The sequence below is a fragment of the Eurosta solidaginis genome, chromosome 2 (assembly GCF_040869045.1).
Source record: "Eurosta solidaginis isolate ZX-2024a chromosome 2, ASM4086904v1, whole genome shotgun sequence".
In the NCBI taxonomy this organism is placed as follows: Eukaryota; Metazoa; Arthropoda; class Insecta; order Diptera; family Tephritidae; genus Eurosta; species Eurosta solidaginis.
In genome coordinates, this window is record NC_090320.1 from 45814369 (window position 1) to 45835982 (window position 21614).

Sequence of the window (21614 nt, forward strand, 5' to 3'; positions counted from 1 at the left end):
ATATTAATATTCCAAAAGAAAATTTTGATGATCGCCATTAATTTAAACAATATGAATTTTTTTATCACAGCACCTCGCACGCTAGAACGGTGCGCGATCAGACGACATGCTACGTTGCAGTATAAAACAAAAACAATTTGAAATGTTTACCACAGCGCGTGGGCGCCAGGCGCCACACGCAAACGCGACAGACTGTGTTGCAATCGTCGCGAGGATACAAACTAAACCAATTTTTAGTTCTAGCGTCCGAGGTGCTGTGATAAAAAAATTCATATTGTTTAAATTAATAGCGATCATCAAAATTTTCTTTTGGAATATTAATATTAAATAAATATCGCATGTGACTCATAAAAAGAATATCAATTCTGAGGCCGCGAAGTCAGTTAAATTTTCTTTTAAAAATTTCAAAGTTAATTAAAAATGTGATAATAAGAAAATTTTTTTAAGATACAAATATTTTAATAAAATATGAACGTTTAAAAATAAACCCTCAAAGTTTCATCAATTTATCTTTAACGATTGATTTATAATTAATTTTTAAACAAAAAGTACCAAAAATTTCCTTTTTAAAAAAAAGTACCTTAAAATTAAAATGTTTTAAAAATATTTTGGGGTTCAATTTTTCATGGTACCTACTTATGAAAAAAATAAATGGACTTTATTTCTGTGATCAAGTGGTAAATGGGAGGTCCAGTTCACGTGATTTAACTCATATGTACTTTTATGTGGTGAAAGGCAACTGTAAATGTTCGAAATGTATGTATGTATGTATGCACACGTACGTGCTTACTTTGCGCTTCATAAGAGGCGAAAGATTGCGCATATAAAAAGTAAACTCAAAAATTACTAAATAGTGAGTAAACTTAAGCTTTATTAGACTCTACTTTGTGTCGGAGCTATTGGCGCTAAGAAAATTTTTTTTATCTGCTCTCTATGCATCAATGTGCCATTCGAAGTCGCATGTACTTAACGCCTTGCAACTTAAATGGATTTGATTATCACATGTGATAGATACCTCCTCAAAATACCCTATTGACTACGGATATTTTATGTAACTAATTTAAATTTATTGAAGGCTCAGATGGCTGTTCAACTACGCAAGTAAAAGCAGAGCGTAAATTCACGAACTTTCTTTTTATACGATGAATCTGAGAATCTTGTCTATAGATAAGAAAATAATAAGTTGAAAATTGTAACATAAATAAAAATTTTCTATTATCAATTTAATTTTTTTGGCTGGAGCATATTGCAAAGAAAATGTGTATTAAATTTTGTCGACTAAATTCTCCTTTTTTTATTATCTATAATTTAAGAAAAAGCTTCATAAGCTTCCATAAGTTTTGTAACTGAAAAACGTTTTCAAAAAATTCGAGAAAATTTTACGAAAATTTTGAACTTTTTATTTCGAGTTCTCTGATATTTTTGTGTATGTAGCTTTGACCACAACCAAAACAAATTTAACAAGCTATAAGTAATAGTCTCCAGAAATTCATATTGATTTTCAAAAAAGTGTTTCCGAAAGAATTTTTCAGATTTTCTTCTCTATGAGAATGAAGTTTTGCTCCCATTGTATGGAAAAAATGTATAAAAAATTGTCGAAATTCAAAACGAATTTGCATAGGCCTATAACTTGTAGAATTAAATATATGGGCCTTAAAAAATTCAATTCGAAACTTTCGTAAAATTTACCCGAATTTTTTAATTTTTCCGAACATGTTTTCGATGTTGGTTTACATAATCTCAAGTACACAATTTGATAAAAATTGCCACTGGAAAGGAAAAGAAATTAAAGCAAAGGAAATTAGAAGAAAGAAAAGGAAAAGAAGGGCAATCAAAGAAAGGAACTAAGAAAAAGGAATTGAAAAAGAAAATTATAAGCCCAGTTCAAAAGCTAAAACTAAAAATGAACGGTTAGGTTGAACTGGCCGGGCAACAAGAAACTCACATAGCCTGAACGTGTCCATAGTGTCGCCAGAATTTGTTTGATGACCAAACGAAGGAATTCCAATAAGGGTCGAGGACTTACGTTAAAGAATAACTCCGTCCTCTTGTCAAATAACAGAACTTTTCTAAGACCTAGCTTAATTGCTGCCTCGTGATCTGGTAACTCTGCTGCAACTAATAGCTGTAGCCTTGGCCTAGCGAGGGACATCAACACAGAACGTGCTCAACCGTTTCTTCCTGCAGGTCACACTTCCTACGCCTGCTGTTACTGACGAGGCCTAACTTATAGGCATTTGACACCAGATAGCAGTGTCTTGTTAGTATGCCCATAGTGAGCCTTTGTGACTTTGTGAGTCTAATATCGTAGACCTTGTACATGATTTTAAAAATTTTACAGCCCCTAACTTTTGCCCACGCCTTTTCTAGATCATACGCAACTACTGTCTCCTTTTGATTTCTCTCAAACCGATTAGCCCATCTATCGTCGATTCAGCGAATGTTGCTCCCTCCTTTGCCAACTCATCGGCCTTTTCGTTGCCTTCTATCCCTTTATGACAGGGAACCCTGTGTAGATGTATAGTCGGGCCTGAGCGAAGTTTTTCCAATGCTTCTTTGTATTCCAGCACACTTCTTGATGAAGTACTGTGTGAGATTACTGCCCTAATCGCCGGCTGACTATCAATATATACATATATTGACGCGACTGCAGCTTAAGCACGCTTCCTCCTGATTTACTGCTGCTTTCTTCACGGCGGCTATAATTTTCGCCTGAAAGACGCTGCAGTAATCTGGCAGCATGTAGGATCTACTTATTTCTGGATCGACACAGCAAACAGAAAACCCAACCGGTTCAATTGGGAATAATAGTTACAGATGTCATATCGGAATTTTACCAATTTGTTAACGCGTGTCATAGATTTAATATAGTAGTCAAGGTAATCGATTTTTCATACAAAATCTATCGATATATTATTGAAAATTGATGGAATATTAATTGAACACTTATCGATAGGTTATCGATTGTTAGTTTAAGGTTGGCGATTTTTTGTGTAAAAGGTTTCGATTTGTTAACAAAAGATTTTGTTATCGAAAAGCTATATTTTTGTTACCGAGGACTCATCGGCTTGTTATCAATGACATATCTGCAACCCGGAGGTAACAGGCCAATAACAAACCAATCACTCGACAGTAATTTCGCTTTTGATAGCAAAACAACATCTTTTCTGTATCGCTAGTTACCGAGAAGAGTTCGACATGTTTCTTTTTAGTCAAGCTACCTCTGTTGTGGTTTAGCTTCTATCTCTGAACCAAACAGTAATTTTCTAGGGGCATAGATTTATATGTTTGCACATTCTACTTCACAAATACTCGGTATTCTCGGTTTCTTTGTTGTTGTTTTTTTTTTTTTTTTTAATATGTGTTCTCAAAATTCTTCAGACTGAAGAGGCAATTGAAGGGTAGATTCTTCCCTCAACCCCTATTGTAACATATTCGCGAGCTAAATGGAAACTATCCGCTTCCATCAGTCAGTTTTCCCTATTAGTTTCATGGGGAAAACATACATTTTAAGTAATTTTAAACGTATTTCATATCGATTGTGATCGTTAGTTCGAATCTCTGAGATTCACGGTTCGCCGATTATTTGCAACGCATCTCTCATTTTTATTTATCCAAAAGGAATTATGGTGTCCATTGGAGGAACTCAAGAGGTTGCTAATGCAATACCAAGTCTTATAGCTTCATAGCTTCCTCAAACCCCCTTCTAAATTTTAAAACATGACCTTACAACTTTATTTAAACTCTTAATATTTTTCTTTTATTTGTATTACATAAAATTGCACTTTATCTCTTTAAGGTCGATATGTATCTACAACTAAAGGGAACACAACTGGAGCGTGAAATGGCAGCTGAAATTATTTTACACATACTCGATAAAGTTATGCAAAATACGCAATCACTTAATAGTCAGCAGGTAAGACTGAGATGAAAAAAATTTTAAATTTTCACATCAAACACTGCAAACAGTTCAAAGGTGGTCCAAACAAAAAATCACAAATTAAAAGATATGTAAGAATTTTTTTATAGATTCCATAACACCATTCGTAATATTCTCCAACTCTTTTACTAGATAAACAATTTTTTCTTCTCATTAATAATTAAAAAAATAAAAAGAAATTATTAAAATTTTTGTTGGCTTTCCTTGCCAAATACTTCACCCACAACAACGTATTGATTACATTTTTTGACACGTTTTTTCCATTTCTCCGTATCCAAACTCATTTCACTTTTCACAATGCTGCAGATATGAATATTAATTTGTGAAATTCTACTTGTTTAGCCACTTTTTTGCAAAGAAATCATAACAAGGCAAAACATATTTCGTTTAAATTTCTACATTTTTTCGTACTAAAATATCATATCGTTTTCAGTTTAATTTTTCTCTCTACTCAAAGCAAATTCAATTGTATATTATGAATTGAGTTTGCCCATTTCACTCGTTAGAATAGCGCCTGATTTTCTATTTGCCCAAATATGAATGTATGTTTATGCATTTACGTATTTTCTAACATTATATTGTTAGCGTCATACGTTTTGCTGTCAGAATTCGCTCATCTATCTTCTGTTAAATTGAATTTCTACTTTTTTAAAGTACAAAAATGTGTTTTTTAGAAATGCTTAGATATCATGTGGTATACATACAGCTGTGAACACAAAATAGCAGTGACGATACTTGGAAAATCTCATCAGTTATATTCCTCCTTATAATTTTCAATATCTAATTTGTAATTGAAACTGTGTAAACCCCGCTCGAAAACATTTTCGAAAGTTTCCGAAAATTTGAAAAGTTAACATGAAAATCTCAAATTGTATTTAATTTTGATAAATTAATGAAACAAAGCATGAAATGTGTAGCCCATATAAAAATTTAAAATTTTCTATCTAGAATTTTCAGATTTTTTTTAGTTCACAGTTTTTGGGACCAGTCACTTTTTATCAAACAGAATAGAAGTCAAAATATTTCAAAATTCGCATTGATTTTTAAAATTTTGTTTTCCGAAAAGTATCTTTAATTTTCTTCCTTATTCTATTTTATATTGAAATGAAAATTTAAATTTTTCGAAAAGTTTTGTAATTTTTTTGTTCGTTTGAGTGAACTACCAAACTGCATACTCAACACATTCTCAAAAGTCTAAATTAAAAACTCGAAATTTTCATGCAGGCTTCTCGAACTTTTAAAATTGTTCGGGAAAATTTTTGAGATTTGTTTGCTTAGTTTGATGTGGCAACAAAACAGCGTACTCAAAAAAATAATGAAAATTTAAAATAAAAATTTCGAAGTCTACATGAACTTCTCGAATTTTTGAAATTTTTCAAAAACGTTCTTAAATTAGTTTGCATAGATCGATGAGCTACGAAACTGCATACTCAATACAATTCTGAAATTTCTAAGTAATAAAATTCTAAATTTTCATGCAGTTTTTTTTTTAATGTTCGAAAACTTTTTTGAAATTAGTTTGCATAGTATAATCAAAAATATTCTGAAAATTCTAAATAAATAATTCGAAATTTTTGCAATCTTTTCGAATTTCAAAAAAATGTTGAGGACTTTTCCAAAATTGGTTTACATAGTTTTACGAAGCCTCAAATTGAGTTTTCTTGAGCCTCAAATTGAGAACAAAGAGTTCTGAAAATTCGAAATAAAAATTTCAATATTTTCATGCAACCTTCTCGAATTTTCGAAATGATCGATGAGCTACGAAACTGCATACTCAACACAATTCTGAAATTTCTAAGTAATAAAATTCTAAATTTTTATGCAGTTTTTTTTTAATGTTCGAAAACTTTTTTGAAATTAGTTTGCATAGTATAATCAAAAATATTCTGAAAATTCTAAATAAATAATTCGAAATTTGTGCAATCTTTTCGAATTTCAAAGAAATGTTGAGGACATTTCTAAAATTGATTTACATAGTTTTACGAAGCCTCAAAGTGAGTTTTCTGGAGCCTCAAATTGAGAACAAAGAGTTCTGAAAATTCGAAATAAAAATTCCAATATTTTCATGCAACCTTACCGAATTTTTGAAATTGTAAGAAAATGTTATGTCAACTTTGCATAGTTTAATTGGGTTACAGAACTGCATACTTAAAAAAATTTTGAAAATTCTAAATGAAAAAATTTTTAATTTTGTTGAAAACTTCTCAAACTTTCGAATTGGTTTTGAGATTTGATTTGAAATTTCTAAATAAATAATACGAAATTTTCTTCTTGAAATTATTCGAAAACATGTTTGAGATTGTTTTTCATAATTTGAAAGCGTACTCAAAAAATTCTGAAAACTCGAAATAAAAATTTCGAAATTATAAGGAAACGTTTTGATATTGGTTTGCATAGTTTGATTAGGCTACAAAACTGCACACTCAAAAAAATTCTGAAAATTCAAATAAAAAACTCGAAATTTTCATGCAGATTTCTCAAATTTTAGTGAGATTTTATGTATGTACAAAATTCTAAAGACAAAATTCTGCTTTTTAAAATTCTGCTTTTTTAAAATTCTGCTTTCTAAAACTCTGCTTTCAAAATTCTGTATTACAAAATTCTGTATTAAAATATATATATACTAGCAGACCCGACAAACGTTGTTCTGCCCTAAATTTTGTCTATCTGCATACATTTTAATACGCTTTTTCCGTCTAACTCTGCCCTACCCCTCTACACTTTTTCCTAATCTCTTTATTCACTCCTCCCTCCGTATTTTTCGCTTCATCTCCATCTTCGTCTCATTCTATCTCTTTCTCAGTCTCCTTCTCTCTTTTCTTTTCTCTCAAGTTTTTCTCCTTTTTCTTCATCTCTTATTGCCAGTCCCAGAGGGTGGTATGTATTTTGTTCCAGTCCCACTCAGAGTCTCAGTCTCAGTCCCAGTCCTAGTCCTAATCCCAGTCCCAGTCCGTCTCTATTATACTTCCCGGAAAAAAGCATCGTAAATACTAATATAGGCAAATTTATATACGAAATTTCAGGCAAATCGAATAGGACGTATGGAAATAGGTATGTGGATATTATTAATTCATGTCTTTATTTCGACTTCGCATGCATATTTATCAGTTTTGCCAGGTTGATGCGACTAAATCGAATATCCCAATGAACTTCAGAGCTCTCAGCAACAGCTTTCATTTGATATACATAATACGCACACATTCTAGCGGTATCCGGGTCCATGTTTTGGCTATATCTCGAGACCCTAGTCACTCAGCGGTGTAAAACTTACTCTGTATTATAGCACACATCAACAGCATCAATTTGATACCCATAATATAAAAACACATTCTAGGTGTATCCGGGTCCATGTTTTGGCCTATATCTCGAGACCCTCTCCTCCCAGTTGTACAAAAATTATCCTGTACTATAGCACTCATCAGCAGCTTTCATTTGATATCCATATTGTATAAACACATTCTAGGAGTACCCGGGTCCACGTTTTGGGCTATATCTCAAGACCCTAGCCTCCCAGTTGTATGAAAATTATCCTGTACTATAGCACTCATCAACAGCTTTCATTTTATATCCACATTGTATAAACACATTCTAGGAGTACCCGGGTCCACGTTTTGAGTCAGTTGTATGAAGATTATCCTGTACTATAGCACTCATCAACAGTTTTCTTTTGATATCCATATTGTATAAACACATTCTAGGGGTACCCGGGTCCACGTTTTGGGCTATATCTCGAGACCCTCTCCTTCCAGTTGTATGAAAATTATCCTGTACTATAGCACTCATCAACAGTTTTCTGTTGATATCCATATTGTATAAACACATTCTAGGGGTACCCGGGTCCACGTTTTGGGCTATATCTCGAGACCCTCTCCTCCCAGTTGTATGAAAATTATCCTGTACTATAGCACTCATCAGCAGCTTTCATTTGATATCCATAATATATAAACACATTCTAGGGGTACCCGGGTCCACGTTTTGGCTATATCTCGAGACCTTAGCCTCCCAGTTGTATGAAGATTATCCTGTACTATAGCACTCATCAACAGATTTCATTTGACAGCCATATTGTATAAACATATTCTAGGAGTACCCGGGTCCACGTTTTGGGCTATATCTCGAGATCCTAGTCACCCAGGGGTATGAAATTTATCCTGTACTATAGCACACATCAACAGCTTTCATTTGATATCCATAATATATAAACACATTCTAGGGGTACCCGGGTCCACGTTTTGGGCTATATCTCGAGACCCTCTCCTCCCAGTTGTATGAAATTTATCCTGTACTATAGCACTCATCAGCAGCTTTCATTTGATATCCATAATATATAAACACATTCTAGGGGTACCCGGGTCCACGTTTTGGGCTATATCTCGAGACCCTCTCCTCCCAGTTGTATGAATATTATCCTGTACTATAGCACTCATCAGCAGCTTTCATTTGATATCAATAATATATAAACACATTCTAGGGGTACCCGGGTCCACGTTTTGGGCTATATCTCGAGACCCTAGCCTCCCATTTGTATGAAGATTATCCTGTACTATAGCACTCATCAACAGTTTTCGTTTGATATCCATAATGTATAAACACATTCTAGGGGTACCCGGGTCCACGTTTTGGGCTATATCTCGATACCCTAGCCTCCCAGTTGTATGAAGATTATCCTGTACTATAGCACTCATCAACAGTTTTCGTTTGATATCCATAATGTATAAACACATTCTAGGGGTACCCGGGTCCACGTTTTGGGCTATATCTCGAGACCCTCTCCTCCCAGTTGTATGAAGATTATCCTGTACTATAGCACTCATCAGCAGCTTTCATTTGATATCCATAATATATAAACACATTCTAGGGGTACCCGGGTCCACGTTTTGGGCTATATCTCGAGACCCTAGCCTCCCAGTTGTATGAAGATTATCCTGTACTATAGCACTCATCAGCAGCTTTCATTTGATACCCATAATATATAAACACATTCTAGGGGTACCCGGGTCCACGTTTTGGGCTATATCTCGAGACCCTCTCCTCCCAGTTGTATGAAGATTATCCTGTACTATAGCACTCATCAGCAGCTTTCATTTGATATCCATAATATATAAACACATTCTAGGGGTACCCGGGTCCACGTTTTGGGCTATATCTCGAGACCCTCTCCTCCCAGTTGTATGAAGATTATCCTGTACTATAGCACTCATCAGCAGCTTTCATTTGATATCCATAATATATAAACACATTCTAGGGGTACCCGGGTCCACGTTTTGGGCTATATCTCGAGACCCTCTCCTCCCAGTTGTATGAAGATTATCCTGTACTATAGCACTCATCAGCAGCTTTCATTTGATATCCATAATATATAAACACATTCTAGGGGTACCCGGGTCCACGTTTTGGGCTATATCTCGAGACCCTCTCCTCCCAGTTGTATGAAGATTATCCTGTACTATAGCACTCATCAGCAGCTTTCATTTGATATCCATAATATATAAACACATTCTAGGGGTACCCGGGTCCACGTTTTGGGCTATATCTCGAGACCCTAGCCTCCCAGTTGTATGAAGATTATCCTGTACTATAGCACTCATCAGCAGTTTTCGTTTGATATCCATAATGTATAAACACATTCTAGGGGTACCCGGATCCACGTTTTGGGCTATATCTCGAGACCCTAGCCTCCCAGTTGTATGAAGATTATCCTGTACTATAGCACTCATCAACAGCTTTCATTTGATATCCATAATATATAAACACATTCTAGGGGTACCCGGGTCCACGCTTTGGGCTATATCTCGAGACCCTAGCCTCCCAGTTGTATGAAAATTATCCTGTACTATAGCACTCATCAACAGCTTTCATTTGATATCCACATTGTATAAACACATTCTAGGAGTACCCGGGTCCACGTTTTGGGCTATATCTCGAGACCCTAGCCTCCCAGTTGTATGAAGATTATCCTGTACTATAGCACTCATCAACAGTTTTCGTTTGATATCCATAATGTATAAACACATTTTAGGGGTACCCGGGTCCACGTTTTGGGCTATATATCGAGACCCTCTCCTCCCAGTTGTATGAAGATTATCCTGTACTATAGCACTCATCAGCAGCTTTCATTTGATATCCGTAATATATAAACACATTCTAGGGGTACCCGGGTCCACGTTTTGGGCTATATCTCGAGACCCTCTCCTCCCAGTTGTATGAAGATTATCCTGTACTATAGCACTCATCAGCAGCTTTCATTTGATATCCATAATATATAAACACATTCTAGGGGTACCCGGGTCCACGTTTTGGGCTATATCTCGAGACCCTAGCCTCCCAGTTGTATGAAGATTATCCTGAACTATAGCACTCATCAACAGTTTTCGTTTGATATCCATAATGTATAAACACATTCTAGGGGTACCCGGGTCCACGATTTGGGCTATATCTCGAGACCCTCTCCTCCCAGTTGTATGAAAATTATCCTGTACTATAGCACTCATCAACAGCTTTCATTTGATATCCACATTGTATAAACACATTCTAGGAGTACCCGGGTCCACGTTTTGGGCTATATCTCGAGACCCTCTCCTCCCAGTTGTATGAAGATTATCCTGTACTATAGCACTCATCAGCAGCTTTCATTTGATATCCATAATATATAAACACATTCTAGGGGTACCCGGGTCCACGTTTTGGGCTATATCTCGAGACCCTAGCCTCCCAGTTGTATGAAGATTATCCTGTACTATAGCACTCATCAGCAGCTTTCATTTGATATCCATAATATATAAACACATTCTAGGGGTACACGGGTCCACGTTTTGGGCTATATCTCGAGACCCTCTCCTCCCAGTTGTATGAAGATTATCCTGTACTATAGCACTCATCAGCAGCTTTCATTTGATATCCATAATATATAAACACATTCTAGGGGTACCCGGGTCCACGTTTTGGGCTATATCTCGAGACCCTCTCCTCCCAGTTGTATGAAGAATATCCTGTACTATAGCACTCATCAGCAGCTTTCATTTGATATCCATAATATATAAACACATTCTAGGGGTACCCGGGTCCACGTTTTGGGCTATATCTCGAGACCCTCTGCTCCCAGTTGTATGAAGATTATCCTGTACTATAGCACTCATCAGCAGCTTTCATTTGATATCCATAATATATAAACACATTCTAGGGGTACCCGGGTCCACGTTTTGGGCTATATCTCGAGACCCTCTCCTCCCAGTTGTATGAAAATTATCCTGTACTATAGCACTCATCAACAGTTTTCTTTTGATATCCATATTGTATAAACACATTCTAGGGGTACCCGGGTCCACGTTTTGGGCTATATCTCGAGATCCTAGCCTCCCAGTTGTATGAAGATTATCCTGTACTATAGCACTCATCAACAGTTTTCGTTTGATATCCATAATGTATAAACACATTCTAGGGGTACCCGGGTCCACGTTTTGGGCTATATCTCGAGACCCTATCCTCCCAGTTGTATGAAGATTATCCTGTACTATAGCACTCATCAACAGTTTTCGTTTGATATCCATAATGTATAAACACATTCTAGGGGTACCCGGGTCCACGTTTTGGGCTATATCTCGAGACCCTAGCCTCCCAGTTGTATGAAGATTATCCTGTACTATAGCACTCATCAACAGCTTTCATTTGATATCCATAATATATAAACACATTCTAGGGGTACCCGGGTCCACGTTTTGGGCTATATCTCGAGACCCTAGCCTCCCAGTTGTATGAAAATTATCCTGTACTATAGCACTCATCAACAGCTTTCATTTGATATCCACATTGTATAAACACATTCTAGGAGTACCCGGGTCCACGTTTTGGGCTATATCTCGAGACCCTAGCCTCCCAGTTGTATGAAGATTATCCTGTACTATAGCACTCATCAACAGTTTTCGTTTGATATCCATAATGTATAAACACATTTTAGGGGTACCCGGGTCCACGTTTTGGGCTATATATCGAGACCCTCTCCTCCCAGTTGTATGAAGATTATCCTGTACTATAGCACTCATCAGCAGCTTTCATTTGATATCCATAATATATAAACACATTCTAGGGGTACCCGGGTCCACGTTTTGGGCTATATCTCGAGACCCTCTCCTCCCAGTTGTATGAAGATTATCCTGTACTATAGCACTCATCAGCAGCTTTCATTTGATATCCATAATATATAAACACATTCTAGGGGTACCCGGGTCCACGTTTTGGGCTATATCTCGAGACCCTAGCCTCCCAGTTGTATGAAGATTATCCTGTACTATAGCACTCATCAACAGTTTTCGTTTGATATCCATAATGTATAAACACATTCTAGGGGTACCCGGGTCCACGTTTTCGGCTATATCTCGAGACCCTCTCCTCCCAGTTGTATGAAAATTATCCTGTACTATAGCACTCATCAACAGCTTTCATTTGATATCCACATTGTATAAACACATTCTAGGAGTACCCGGGTCCACGTTTTGGGCTATATCTCAAGACCCTAGCCTCCCAGTTGTATGAAAATTATCCTGTACTATAGCACTCATCAACAGCTTTCATTTGATATCCACATTGTATAAACACATTCTAGGAGTACCCGGGTCCACGTTTTGGGCTATATCTCGAGGCACTAGCCTCCCAGTTGTATGAAGATTATCCTGTACTATAGCACTCATCAACAGTTTTCGTTTCATATCCATAATGTATAAACACATTCTAGGGGTACCCGGGTCCACGTTTTGGGCTATATCTCGAGACCCTCTCCTCCCAGTTGTATGAAAATTATCCTGTACTATAGCACTCATCAGCAGCTTTCATTTGATATCCATAATATATAAACACATTCTAGGGGTACCCGGGTCCACGTTTTGGCTATATCTCGAGACCTTAGCCTCCCAGTTGTATGAAAATTATCCTGTACTATAGCACTCATCAACAGTTTTCTTTTGATATCCATATTGTATAAACACATTCTAGGGGTACCCGGGTCCACGTTTTGGGCTATATCTCGAGATCCTAGTCACCCAGGGGTATGAAATTTATCCTGTACTATAGCACACATCAACAGCTTTCATTTGATATCCATATTGTATAAAAACATTCTAGGTGTACCCGGGTCCACGTTTTGGGCTATATCTCGAGACCCTAGCCTCCCAGTTGTATGAAGATTATCCTGTACTATAGCACTCATCAACAGTTTTCGTTTGATATCCATATTGTATAAACACATTCTAGGGGTACCCGGGTCCACGTTTTGGGCTATATCTCGAGACCCTCTCCTTCCAGTTGTATGAAAATTATCCTGTACTATAGCACTCATCAGCAGCTTTCATTTGGTATCCATAATGTATAAACACATTCTAGGGGTACCCGGGTCCACGTTTTGGCTATATCTCGAGACCTTAGCCTCCCAGTTGTATGAAAATTATCCTGTACTATAGCACTCATCAACAGTTTTCTTTTGATATCCATATTGTATAAACACATTCTAGGGGTACCCGGGTCCACATTTTGGGCTATATCTCGAGATCCTAGTCACCCAGGGGTATGAAAATTATCCTGTACTATAGCACTCATCAACAGCTTTCATTTGATATCCACATTGTATAAACACATTCTAGGAGTACCCGGGTCCACGTTTTGGGCTATATCTCGAGACCCTATCCTCCCAGTTGTATGAAGATTATCCTGTACTATAGCACTCATCAACAGTTTTCGTTTGATATCCATAATGTATAAACACATTCTAGGGGTACCCGGGTCCACGTTTTGGGCTATATCTCGAGATCCTAGTCACCCAGGGGTATGAAATTTATCCTGTACTATAGCACACATCAACAGCTTTCATTTGATATCCATAATATATAAACACATTCTAGGGGTACCCGGGTCCACGTTTTGGCTATATCTCGAGACCTTAGCCTCCCAGTTGTATGAAAATTATCCTGTACTATAGCACTCATCAACAGTTTTCTTTTGATATCCATATTGTATAAACACATTCTAGGGGTACCCGGGTCCACGTTTTGGGCTATATCTCGAGATCCTAGTCACCCAGGGGTATGAAAATTATCCTGTACTATAGCACTCATCAACAGCTTTCATTTGATATCCACATTGTATAAACACATTCTAGGAGTACCCGGGTCCACGTTTTGGGCTATATCTCGAGACCCTAGCCTCCCAGTTGTATGAAGATTATCCTGTACTATAGCACTCATCAACAGTTTTCGTTTGATATCCATAATGTATAAACACATTCTAGGGGTACCCGGGTCCACGTTTTGGGCTATATCTCGAGACCCTCTCCTCCCAGTTGTATGAAAATTATCCTGTACTATATCACTCATCAGCAGCTTTCATTTGATATCCATAATATATAAACACATTCTAGGGGTACCCGGGTCCACGTTTTGGGCTATATCTCGAGACCCTCTCCTCCCAGTTGTATGAAAATTATCCTGTACTATAGCACTCATCAGCAGCTTTCATTTGATATCCATAATATATAAACACATTCTAGGGGTACCCGGGTCCACGTTTTGGGCTATATCTCGAGACCCTCTCCTCCCAGTTGTATGAAAATTATCCTGTACTATAGCACTCATCAGCAGCTTTCATTTGATATCCATAATATATAAACACATTCTAGGGGTACCCGGGTCCACGTTTTGGTTATATCTCGAGACCTTAGCCTCCCAGTTGTATGAAGATTATCCTGTACTATAGCACTCATCAACAGATTTCATTTGACAGCCATATTGTATAAACATATTCTAGGAGTACCCGGGTCCACGTTTTGGGCTATATCTCGAGATCCTAGTCACCCAGGGGTATGAAATTTATCCTGTACTATAGCACTCATCAACAGCTTTCATTTGATATCCACATTGTATAAACACATTCTAGGAGTACCCGGGTCCACGTTTTGGGCTATATCTCGAGACCCTAGCCTCCCAGTTGTATGAAGATTATCCTGTACTATAGCACTCATCAACAGTTTTCGTTTGATATCCATAATGTATAAACACATTCTAGGGGTACCCGGGTCCACGTTTTGGGCTATATCTCGAGATCCTAGTCACCCAGGGGTATGAAATTTATCCTGTACTATAGCACACATCAACAGCTTTCATTTGATATCCATAATATATAAACACATTCTAGGGGTACCCGGGTCCACGTTTTGGGCTATATCTCGAGACCCCCTCCTCCCAGTTGTATGAAGATTATCCTGTACTATAGCACTCATCAGCAGCTTTCATTTGATATCCATAATATATAAACACATTCTAGGGGTACCCGGGTCCACGTTTTGGGCTATATCTCGAGACCCTCTCCTCCCAGTTGTATGAAGATTATCCTGTACTATAGCACTCATCAGCAGCTTTCATTTGATATCCATAATATATAAACACATTCTAGGGGTACCCGGGTCCACGTTTTGGGCTATATCTCGAGACCCTCTCCTCCCAGTTGTATGAAGATTATCCTGTACTATAGCACTCATCAGCAGCTTTCATTTTATATCCATAATATATAAACACATTCTAGGGGTACCCGGGTCCACGTTTTGGGCTATATCTCGAGACCCTCTCCTCCCAGTTGTATGAAGATTATCCTGTACTATAGCACTCATCAGCAGCTTTCATTTGATATCCATAATATATAAACACATTCTAGGGGTACCCGGGTCCACGTTTTGGGCTATATCTCGAGACCCTCTCCTCCCAGTTGTATGAAGATTATCCTGTACTATAGCACTCATCAGCAGCTTTCATTTGATATCCATAATATATAAACACATTCTAGGGGTACCCGGGTCCACGTTTTGGGCTATATCTCGAGACCCTCTCCTCCCAGTTGTATGAAGATTATCCTGTACTATAGCACTCATCAGCAGCTTTCATTTGATATCCATAATATATAAGCACATTCTAGGGGTACCCGGGTCCACGTTTTGGGCTATATCTCGAGACCCTAGCCTCCCAGTTGTATGAAGATTATCCTGTACTATAGCACTCATCAACAGTTTTCGTTTGATATCCATAATGTATAAACACATTCTAGGGGTACCCGGGTCCACGTTTTGGGCTATATCTCGAGACCCTAGCCTCCCAGTTGTATGAAGATTATCCTGTACTATAGCACTCATCAACAGTTTTCGTTTGATATCCATAATGTATAAACACATTCTAGGGGTACCCGGGTCCACGTTTTGGGCTATATCTCGAGACCCTAGCCTCCCAGTTGTATGAAGATTATCCTGTACTATAGCACTCATCAACAGTTTTCGTTTGATATCCATAATATATAAACACATTCTAGGGGTACCCGGGTCCACGTTTTGGGCTATATCTCGAGACCCTAGCCTCCCAGTTGTATGAAGATTATCCTGTACTATAGCACTCATCAACAGTTTTCGTTTGATATCCATAATGTATAAACACATTCTAGGGGTACCCGGGTCCACGTTTTGGGCTATATCTCGAGACCCTCTCCTCCCAGTTGTATGAAGATTATCCTGTACTATAGCACTCATCAGCAGCTTTCATTTGATATCCATAATATATAAACACATTCTAGGGGTACCCGGGTCCACGTTTTGGGCTATATCTCGAGACCCTCTCCTCCCAGTTGTATGAAGATTATCCTGTACTATAGCACTCATCAGCAGCTTTCATTTGATATCCATAATATATAAACACATTCTAGGGGTACCCGGGTCCACGTTTTGGGCTATATCTCAGGACCCTAGCCTCCCAGTTGTATGAAGATTATCCTGTACTATAGCACTCATCAACAGTTTTCGTTTGATATCCATAATGTATAAACACATTCTAGGGGTACCCGGGTCCACGTTTTGGGCTATATCTCGAGACCCTCTCCTCCCAGTTGTATGAAAATTATCCTGTACTATAGCACTCATCAACAGCTTTCATTTGATATCCACATTGTATAAACACATTCTAGGAGTACCCGGGTCCACGTTTTGGGCTATATCTCAAGACCCTAGCCTCCCAGTTGTATGAAAATTATCCTGTACTATAGCACTCATCAACAGCTTTCATTTGATATCCACATTGTATAAACACATTCTAGGAGTACCCGGGTCCACGTTTTGGGCTATATCTCGAGATCCTAGCCTCCCAGTTGTATGAAGATTATCCTGTACTATAGCACTCATCAACAGTTTTCGTTTGATATCCATAATGTATAAACACATTCTAGGGGTACCCGGGTCCACGTTTTGGGCTATATCTAGAGACCCTCTCCTCCCAGTTGTATGAAAATTATCCTGTACTATAGCACTCATCAGCAGCTTTCATTTGGTATCCATAATGTATAAACACATTCTAGGGGTACCCGAGTCCACGTTTTGGGCTATATCTCGAGATCCTAGTCACCCAGGGGTATGAAAATTATCCTGTACTATAGCACTCATCAACAGCTTTCATTTGATATCCACATTGTATAAACACATTCTAGGAGTACCCGGGTCCACGTTTTGGGCTATATCTCGAGACCCTAGCCTCCCAGTTGTATGAAGATTATCCTGTACTATAGCACTCATCAACAGTTTTCGTTTGATATCCATAATGTATAAACACATTCTAGGGTTACCCGGGTCCACGTTTTGGGCTATATCTCGAGATCCTAGTCACCCAGGGGTATGAAATTTATCCTGTACTATAGCACACATCAACAGCTTTCATTTGATATCCATAATATATAAACACATTCTAGGGGTACCCGGGTCCACGTTTTGGCTATATCTGGAGACCTTAGCCTCCCAGTTGTATGAAAATTATCCTGTACTATAGCACTCATCAACAGTTTTCTTTTGATATCCATATTGTATAAACACATTCTAGGGGTTCCCGGGTCCACGTTTTGTGCTATATCTCGAGATCCTAGTCACCCAGGGGTATGAAAATTATCCTGTACTATAGCACTCATCAACAGCTTTCATTTGATATCCACATTGTATAAACACATTCTAGGAGTACCCGGGTCCACGTTTTGGGCTATATCTCGAGATCCTAGCCTCCCAGTTGTATGAAAATTATCCTGTACTATAGCACTCATCAACAGTTTTCGTTTGATATCCATAATGTATAAACACATTCTAGGGGTACCCGGGTCCACGTTTTGGGCTATATCTCGAGACCCTCTCCTCCCAGTTGTATGAAAATTATCCTGTACTATATCACTCATCAGCAGCTTTCATTTGATATCCATAATATATAAACACATTCTAGTGGTACCCGGGTCCACGTTTTGGGCTATATCTCGAGACCCTCTCCGCCCAGTTGTATGAAAATTATCCTGTACTATAGCACTCATCAGCAGCTTTCATTTGATATCCATAATATATAAACACATTCTAGGGGTACCCGGGTCCACGTTTTGGCTATATCTCGAGACCTTAGCCTCCCAGTTGTATGAAGATTATCCTGTACTATAGCACTCATCAACAGATTTCATTTGACAGCCATATTGTATAAACATATTCTAGGGGTATCCGGGTCCACGTTTTGGCCTATATCTCGAGATCCTAGTCACCCAGGGGTATGAAAATTATCCTGTACTATAGCACTCATCAACAGCTTTCATTTGATATCCACATTGTATAAACACATTCTAGGAGTACCCGGGTCCACGTTTTGGGCTATATCTCGAGACCCTAGCCTCCCAGTTGTATGAAGATTATCCTGTACTATAGCACTCATCAACAGCTTTCATTTGGTATCCATATTGTATAAACACATTCTAGGTGTACCCGGGGCCACGTTTTGATCTCAAGACCCTAGACACGTAGCGAAAAAAAGGTAGACGTTGGCCGATTCTCAGATATACCCAATATGCTCACAAAATTTCATGAGAATCGGTTCAGCCGTTTCGGAGGAGTTCAGCCTCTAAAACCGTGACAGAAGAATTTTATATATTAGATTTTGAAAAAGTGTGCCATGCACAGTAATTCTGCGTAGAACACCTTTCTGCATAGGCGGCTTTAGGCCGCGCTTATAAAAAATAACCCTGGGCTACGCCATGCCACGTCCGGGTGTGTGGTATAACCGTGGCTACCGCCACGGTGATGTCCTTCTGTGTAGTATACCCTTCTGCGTAGGCGGCCTTCGGCCGTACTTTAAAAATATTACGCTTAGCCGATCCAACACCGGCTACGCCATGTCGTGATTCCGGAATTTTGACTTCCAGAATTAAACATGCAGAATTTTAAAAAAGCAGAATTTTAGAAAGCAGAATTTTAGAAAGCAGAATTTTAAAAAGCAGAATTTTGTTCAAGCAGAATTTTTCTGCAATTTACAGAATTGTGTCACCCAGAATTTTGTAATACAGAATAATGACACGCTCCCAATGCAGACTGTGCGAATTTTTGAAGTTTTCGAAAATGTTTTTGAAATTGGTTTGCATAGCTTTATGGCGCAACAAAACGGCATACTCAAACACGTTCTGCAAACTCGAAATATATGATTCAAAAATTTGATGCAGCCGTCTCGAATTGTCAAAATTTTTCGAAATAGCTCGATTGAGCTACAAATCTGCATACTCAAAATTTTTTTTTAATTCTCAGTAAAAAATTGAACATTTTCATGTAAACTTCTAAAATTTTTGTAATTTTTCGAAAACGTTGCATAATTTGTAGGATCTTCCTTAAGTTATTGAAAATAGTTTAATGTTATATCAAGATATTAGGCTGCCTCGAGCTCCAGCTAAACAATTTGTTTGAAACAATTGTTTTGAAACAGATGTTTAGCATTGAGTGAGTGGAATCAGTTTGACACCTCGAAGAATAGTTTTCAAAAAAATTGTATGCGTAATAAAGAGATAAACTAAACCGAAACAAAAATACGCTAAACAAAGAAAAACGCGATACCTAATTGAAAGTATTTTAAGAAAGCGTTTACTTCAAAAAATGTTTGGTAAAAATTTTGGTATTCGCGTTCCTGCAGGGCACGCTCTACAAAATTACACATCATACCGTACATACATGTTTTCATATATACAAAGTACTACTGTATTCTAAAAGACAAATGAAGCATTGCAAGATAATAAATAAAAACTTGAACTTGCAGGAAATATCAAATTTTACATACTTAGATCCCAGATAGATATACTAGAACAGAGAGTTACGTAAATGGATAGAAACATCACAAAGTGCATGTTGTGTGTGCACGCATGCTGAAGCTACTCTAGAAGAGACAGAAAGTACTCCAAATTAAACGTAATTAATGTATAGTAGAAAAATCTGGCCTAAGAGCTTACTTATGCAAAAACTCCATAATACCTTTTGTCACATTAACTGAGAGCAAAGCAACTCTATTAACATTATACGACCTTATAAAAACTACCCAGGATAGTACTTAATGTTTAAGGTTTTGATTTTATTGGAGAACATAATGAACTACCTGCGGTAATATTTTCGAAGCTACTTTCGATTTGTTGCATATTGGCTCCTACACAAAAAACTTCCATTAACAGCAAAGAAGGTTTGAACTAAAGATGACACTGAAATTCAACCAGTTCGGATGTTTGGCAATAACCTTTGTGATCCCCTTTTGGCTGTGAAAAACTTGATGATCAACGGCAGTTAGAATCAGCTGTGCCCCATCGCCGGGCATGACGTAGTCCAGGAGAGTCACAGCTTCTGATAGAGGATACCGGTTGCGCATAAGGTTTTCATTAAGAACGGTTAATCAATCAAATGTGCCAATAGCAGACCGCAAGATCCTGTGCTCAGCAGATAAGTCTCCAGCTACTAAGAATAACACAGTTTTGCGGTCTCGATATTGCAAGTAGAAAGGGTCCATAAAATTTTAATACTTGCTTAGGGGATGGAGCTATTCTGTAACGTATGTCCTGGACACATATTGTGGTAAACGATCACGTACGGAAAAACGAAATTACACTTAAATGCTAGATATGAATCTGTTAAGCTATTCGTAAATAAATATTCAGTTATGGAGCTAATTAGAACTCGTATTTACCATATCACATATTCCTTACTACAATGCGCCGATCCAAGCTACATTGATATAAGAAATTGATTTTGATCACGGATCGTAAAACACGATACAGACTTTGGTTCTTGATAGAGTCGGGATACTGAATCTTACCTGTCTAAATTCGTTTCGATCAATGAGGCCAAGTATTGAAATGTAGCCGTGGATGTACAGCACCAATAGGTGCGCACCGCTGTGTGAATAGGGATTCAATACAAAATATTATAGTTTCAAAGCTTGCGCAACCAAATTGTCAACCTCACCTACGTGAGGGGAATCCTCTTACAAATATGAATGTATCATACACATGTTTAGCAGGAGAAGCTTTGGCGACCGCAAGTTCCTCATGGCACACTAGGGGGTGGGGGCGAAATAGTCTAGAAAGTTTAATGTGTTCATATTTATCGTTCCCGAAATGGTCAGACTAGTACCTTTATGGTGCTCTGTTACCGGAACGTACCGGATCTGTATCCGGCAAAGGACTACCAACATCGACAACACCACCCAAAACCTTCGGGGAGTGCTTTATCGTTAATAAAACAACAACTAGGAATGAGCGACTACTTAATGAGGCCGAGGCCTTTTCGCGTTGGGAATAAGGCCAGAAGTGCTCTGCTATAAAAAGTGGCAGGGATTAGTCT

The 21614-nt window shown here is 37.9% G+C and overlaps 1 protein-coding gene across 1 annotated transcript in view; it reads left to right on the forward strand.

The window, feature by feature from the left end:
• The window catches only part of LOC137241500 (serine-rich adhesin for platelets), a 759406-nt gene that overhangs the window by 588656 nt on the left and 149136 nt on the right, over positions 1–21614 (forward strand). Inside the window, exon 11 of the mRNA XM_067769103.1 lies at positions 3800–3916. Within this exon, the coding sequence (XP_067625204.1) occupies positions 3800–3916 (117 nt within the window). The remainder of the gene's footprint in view (positions 1–3799; positions 3917–21614) is intronic.